Source organism: Limanda limanda, chromosome 9 (genome assembly GCF_963576545.1).
Source record: "Limanda limanda chromosome 9, fLimLim1.1, whole genome shotgun sequence".
Lineage (NCBI taxonomy): Eukaryota > Metazoa > Chordata > Actinopteri > Pleuronectiformes > Pleuronectidae > Limanda > Limanda limanda.
The window spans coordinates 3,653,170-3,659,465 of NC_083644.1; the positions used below are offsets into that span (position 1 = coordinate 3,653,170).

A 6,296-nucleotide genomic window follows, 5' to 3' on the forward strand; every position below is an offset into this window, starting at 1 on the left:
CATGCCCCTGCCGGTCTTCTACATCCTCTGCCTGTGCCTCATCGTCCCTGGTCGCACATTTCTTTGGACTTTGTCACCGGTCTACCACCATCCAGCGGCAACACTACTATCCTGACGGTGGTAGATAGGTTCAGCAAGATGGCACATTTCGTGCCCCTGCCCAAACTCCCATCTGCCAAAGAGACGGCTAAACTACTCCTCCTCCACGTCGTCCGTCTCCATGGCATCCCAGTGGACGTGGTCTCTGATCGGGGTCCCCAGTTCGCCTCAGTATTCTGGAGGGAGTTCTGCTCGCTCCTGGGAGCCACCGTCAGCCTGTCCTCGGGGTACCACCCCCAGTCCAACGGCCAGACCGAACGCAAGAATCAGGAGATGGAAACGGCACTACGTTGCATGACGTCTCAAGACCCTACTTCTTGGTCCGAACAGCTCCTATGGGTAGAATACGCCCACAACACCTTGACCAGCTCCGCCACCGGTCTCTCCCCCTTTGAGTGCACCTATGGGTTCCAACCACCGCTTTTTCCGGCACTTGAGAAAGAAACATCCTGCCCCTCTGTCCAGGACTTCATCCGCCGTTGTCGCAGGACTTGGACCCGAGCCAGGGCGGCTCTACTCCGGGCCGCTGACCGCTACACCGCGGCCGCCAATCGCCACCGCTCCAAGGCCCCAGACTACCAGCCGGGTCAGAAAGTTTGGCTTTCCACCCGTGATCTTCCCCTCCGGGTGGAATCCAAGAAACTGGCTCCTCGCTTCATCGGCCCATTCGAGATCCAGGAGATCGTCAACCCAGTGGCAGTGAGGCTCAAACTCCCTAGATCCATGCGGGTTCATCCCACGTTTCATGTCTCCAAGGTTAAACCGGTCCAAGAGAGCGCCCTGGTTCCTGCCACACCACCTCCACCGCCTCCTCGCCTCATCGATGGAGGTCCCGCCTACACTGTCCGTCGTATCCTGCAGTCTCGCCGGCGTGGGAGGGGATTCCAGTACTTGGTGGACTGGGAGGGTTACGGCCCTGAAGAAAGGTTCTGGGTTCCTGGGAGGAACATCTTGGACCGCACCATCATCAGGGATTTCCATCGACGCAACCCCACCCAGACGTCCAGAACCAGGCCACCTCCCAGACCACATCCTCCGTCGGAGTCCCCAAACGACAGCGACGACAGTCTCCCCGGGACCAGGGTCTTGGAGATGGACGCTGGGCTCTCGGACGAGTATTAGCCCTCCTCCAGGCCCCCGCCTCCCACCCGGTTTGGTCCATTCGTCTTGGGACGTCGAGAGCCGTCCCTTGAGGGGGGGGTTCTGTCACAGTCTGCTCATCTCCTGTCTGCTGGTATTTTTCCACTCCTCTGTCTCTGCTCCACTCTACCTGTTAGCCACGCCCCCTCATCAGGCCAACTCTCCACACCTGTGACAGCCCTGGCTGCATATAAGCCTGCTCCTGTCTCTGCTTCAGTGCCAGATTGTCTTGCGTAAATGCCTGACCTCCAGCATTTCTCTCTCCGGCCTGCTACCTGTTATCTGCCCGCTACCTGCCTGCTACCTGCCTGCTACCTGCTCCGGCCTGCTACCTGTTATCTGCCTGCTACCTGCCTGCTACCTGCTCCGGCCTGCTACCTGCTATCTGCCTGCTATCTGCCTGCTACCGGCTTGCTACCTGCTTGCTACCTGCTCCGGCCTGCTACACAGCTCACCACTGATCCTGTCTGCATCTAGGTAATCCTCCTGCTGTGGACCTTGCCTCCACTCAGCAACACCAGACTCACTCCTTGCCAGATCTCGCTGAAGATCACTGGGAACAAAGACTTTTCACCCTGCCACTGTTAAGAACTGTTTAAGACTGCAGTGACAAATAAAGTTCATTACCAATTAAGATCTCGTCTGCCTGTGCTGCATTTGGGTCCTCACCATACCCGTGACAATTATATTTGATGTACAATGTGTAATAAGAAGATATCATCACGTAAAAGCCATAACAACAAATACAAATAAGACGAATCAATGAAAAAGGATACAACATTGCACAAGTGCAAAAAATAATAATTAGCAATATGTAAGAATAAAGAGATGTGATTTAAAAGTAGTTTCTGAATCTGAGAGTAAAGAAAAACAAGTGATTAGTCTTCAAATTTAACAGACATGATTCTGTTCCAATCATTAATATTTTAAAAAGGGTTAATCAAAAAATAAATAGAAACTATTTTACTGGTCATTTGTGGTATTTGGAAGAGCAGTTGCAGGTCAGATAGTTTCTTTAAATTCTCCTGAATAAATGTTTCTCAGTTTCTTAGATTTCTGTTGCTGATACAGAGGAGAACTTAATCGAAACCAAACAAAACCACCAAAGACTGAATGGAAATAAACAGAATAGAAGTCGAAGCAACTGAGGCTGAAATATTATGACTTTTAGTTTCTAGTATGGGACAAACCGTTAAAACACAAGATCTTACATTTCCCATAATGCTCAATAGTGTGTTCCATTAGACTCTCCCTTTCATCCCTTTGTTTAAAAGTCCATACCTTCAGTTTGTCAAACAGACTTTATCACTGTTTTTGTTGCAACTACTTTAAACCACTACTAATAAACAATGTCACAAGGTGGACGTCTCAGGCTACATCCACACGACAATTATACAAAATGCATCACTGCGACTACTTTACACTACACCATAGTTTTTGCTCACCTAAATGGTGAAGTTTGGAAATGGCCCGGCCCCTGTTTTATTTTGAAAACTGTTGATGTGTGGACGACAGAAACGCAGACATTTGAAGACAATGACCCAGTCATCAACATTCACTTCCTGATTGGTTCTTATCAGTCCTGACTCAACTACCGGCAGTGAAGGCAAAGCGCTGTAAACACTTAATTTCAGAATAAAGTTCCACCTTGTCGTCGTTCTGAAAAAACACATCTTACAGCTTTGAGGTTTTTTTTTTTTTTATATAAAAGACAGGACGTACTTTGGTCTGCTCCTTCCTGAGTTGTTTGATGACTGTCAGGTCCTCGCAGTCTTTTCCTCTTTCCTCACCCAGCTGTCCCATCACCTCAGATGTTTTGGCTATACAGGCCTTGATAGCTTGGTCTCTGCTCAGATGGGCCTCCATCACCTGTGTGACGCAAGAGGACAAAAGATGCCTTGTGGAGAAAACTCTAGAAGAGACACTTTGGAGGTTTATATTTCAGTCTCGGTCGTCACTCACACATTCATACAGTTGTTTGCATGTTTGTGAGGCATCAACTTTGCCTGAGAAAGAAAACTGTGGGAACGGTGGTGTTCAGTCCGTGGACGATGTGGTCATCCATGGTGCGCATCACCTTCAGCACCTCCTGAGAAACCCACAGTGGGACACAGAGACAGCCAGCAGCTTCAGGTCAACTCCAAACCATCCAAAACAAATATATATATGTTTATCATTCAAACAGTATTTGTGTAAAAACACACACTCTGTTCTGGTGCACACGTGCAGAACTAGAGGCAGGGAGAGCACACTTTCACCTCCACCTCAACCTCCACACCCTTCCGTGACAGAACATCTGAGGACACTGGGAGGATTTTGTCATGGTTGAAAACCGTTTTTCAAAGGAACACATGTGGGTGTGTCAGAGGTGTTGCTTCATCTTGATTTACATGGAACTGTTAAGAAATTATTTACTTATCAAATATAATGATGTAGTATCTCCAAATAATGACTTGTTACAAACTAATAATGAGTTAATCTCTTAAATAAATAATTGCTCGTTCAAAACCATTACTCAAAACAATGACTTTGTATATTAAAATAATGACAAAGTTATGAAATCATTATATTTGATGTACAATGTGTAATAAGAAGATATCATCACGTAAAAGCCATAACAACAAATACAAATAAGACGAATCAATGAAAAAGGAAACAACATTGCACAAGTGCAAAAAATAATAATTAGCAATATGTAAGAATAAAGAGATGTGATTTAAAAGTAGTTTCTGAATCTGAGAGTAAAGAAAAACAAGTGATTAGTCTTCAAATTTAACAGACATGATTCTGTTCCAATCATTAATATTTTAAAAAGGGTTAATCAAAAAATAAATAGAAACTATTTTACTGGTCATTTGTGGTATTTGGAAGAGCAGTTGCAGGTCAGATAGTTTCTTTAAATTCTCCTGAATAAATGTTTCTCAGTTTCTTAGATTTCTGTTGCTGATACAGAGGAGAACTTAATCGAAACCAAACAAAACCACCAAAGACTGAATGGAAATAAACAGAATAGAAGTCGAAGCAACTGAGGCTGAAATATTATGACTTTTAGTCTCTAGTATGGGACAAACCGTTAAAACACAAGATCTTACATTTCCCATAATGCTCAATAGTGTGTTCCATTAGACTCTCCTTTTCATCCCTTTGTTTAAAAGTCCATACCTTCAGTTTGTCAAACAGACTTTATCACTGTTTTTGTTGCAACTACTTTAAACCACTACTAATAAACAATGTCACAAGGTGGACGTCTCAGGCTACATCCACACGACAGTTATACACAATGCATCACTGCGACTACTTTACACTACACCCAAGTTTTTGTTCACCTAAATGGTGAAGTTTGGAAATGGCCCGGCCCCCATTTTAGTTTGAAAAATGTTGTAGTTTAGATGACAAAAACGCAGACATTTGAAGACAATGACCCAGTCATCAACATTCACTTCCTGATTGGTTCTTATCAGTCCTGACTCAACTACCGGCAGTGAAGGCAAAGCGCTGTAAACACTTAATTTCAGAATATAGTGCCACCTTGTCGTCGTTCTGAAAAAACACAACCTACAGCTTGGAGGGTTGTTTTTTTTTTTATATAAAAGACAGGACGTACTTTGGTCTGCTCCTTCCTGAGTTGTTTGATGACTGTCAGGTCCTCTCAGTCTTTTCCTCTTTCCTCACCCAGCTGTCCCATCACCGCAGATGGTTTGGCTATAAAAGGCCTTGATAGCTTGGTCTCTGCTCAGATGGGCCTCCATCACCTGTGTGACGCAAAAGGACAAAAGATGCCTTGTGGAGAAAACTCTAGAAGAGACACTTTGGAGGTTTATATTTCAGTCTCGGTCGTCACTCACACATTCATACAGTTGTTTGCATGTTTGTGTGGCATCAACTTTGCCTGAGAAGGAAACTGTGGGCACGGTAGTGTTCAGTCCCTGGACGATGTGGTCATCCATGGTGCGCATCACCTTCAGCACCTCCTGAGAAACCCACAGTGGGACACAGAGACAGCCAGCAGCTTCAGGTCAACTCCAAACCATCCAAAACTGTTTACATGTTTATCATTCAAACTGTATTTGTGGTGTGGCTCTGTTCTGGTGCACACATGCAGAGCCGGAGGCAGGGAGAGCACACCTCCATCTCCACCTCCATCTCCACCTCCACACCCTTCTGTGACAGAACACCTGAGGACAATTGGAGGATTTTCTCATGGTTGAAAACCGCTTTTCAAAGGAAAACATGTGGGTGTGTCAGAGGTGTTGCTTATCTTGATTGCCATGGAACTGATAAGAAATTATTTAGTAATCAAATATAATGATGGAGTATCTACAAATATGACTTGTTACAAACAGATAATGAGTTAATTTCTTAAATAAATAATTGCTTGTTCAAAACTATTTCTCAAAACAATGACTTTGTATATTAAATTAATGACAAAGTTATGAAATCATTATATTTGATACACAATGTGCAATAAGAAGATATCATCACGTAAAAGCCATAAAAACAAATACAAATAAGACAAATCAATAAAAAAGGGGCAACATTGCACAAGAGCAAAAAATAATAATTAGCAATCTGTAAGAATAAAAAGATAACATCACATGTCAAAATGTGATTTAAAAGAAGTTACTGAATCTGGGGGTAAAGAAAAACATGTGATTAGTCTTTAAATTTAACAGACATAATTCTGTTCCAATCATTAATATTTTAATAAAAAAGGGTTAATCAAAAAATGAATAGAAACTATTTTACTGGTCATTTCTGGTATTTGGAAGAGCAGATGCAGGTCAGATAGTTTCATTAAATTCTCCTGAATAAATGTTTCTCAGTTTCTTAGATTTCTGTTGCTGATACAGAGGAGAACTTAATCAAAACCAAACAAAACCACCAAAGAGTGAAAGTAAATAAATAGAATAGAAGTCGAAGCAACTGAGGCTGAAATATTATGACTTTTAGTCTCTAGTATGGGACAAACCGTTAAAACACAAGATCTTACATTTCCCATAATGCTCAATAGTGTGTTCCATTAGACTCTCCTTTTCATCCCTTTGTTTAAAAGTCCA

The 6,296-nt window shown here is 43.4% G+C and overlaps 1 protein-coding gene across 1 annotated transcript; it reads right to left on the reverse strand.

Annotated features, from left to right (window-relative positions):
• Positions 1–2,591: 2,591 nt before the first annotated feature.
• On the reverse strand, positions 2,592–5,992 carry LOC133010543 (protein MIX23-like). The gene is made up of 5 exons (XM_061078132.1): positions 5,986–5,992; positions 5,302–5,414; positions 5,085–5,210; positions 2,962–3,108; positions 2,592–2,612 (listed from the first exon to the last, which is right to left on the reverse strand). Exons 1-5 carry the CDS (start codon positions 5,990–5,992, stop codon positions 2,592–2,594), a joined length of 414 nt encoding a protein of 137 aa, XP_060934115.1.
• Between the last annotated feature and the right edge of the window lie 304 nt (positions 5,993–6,296).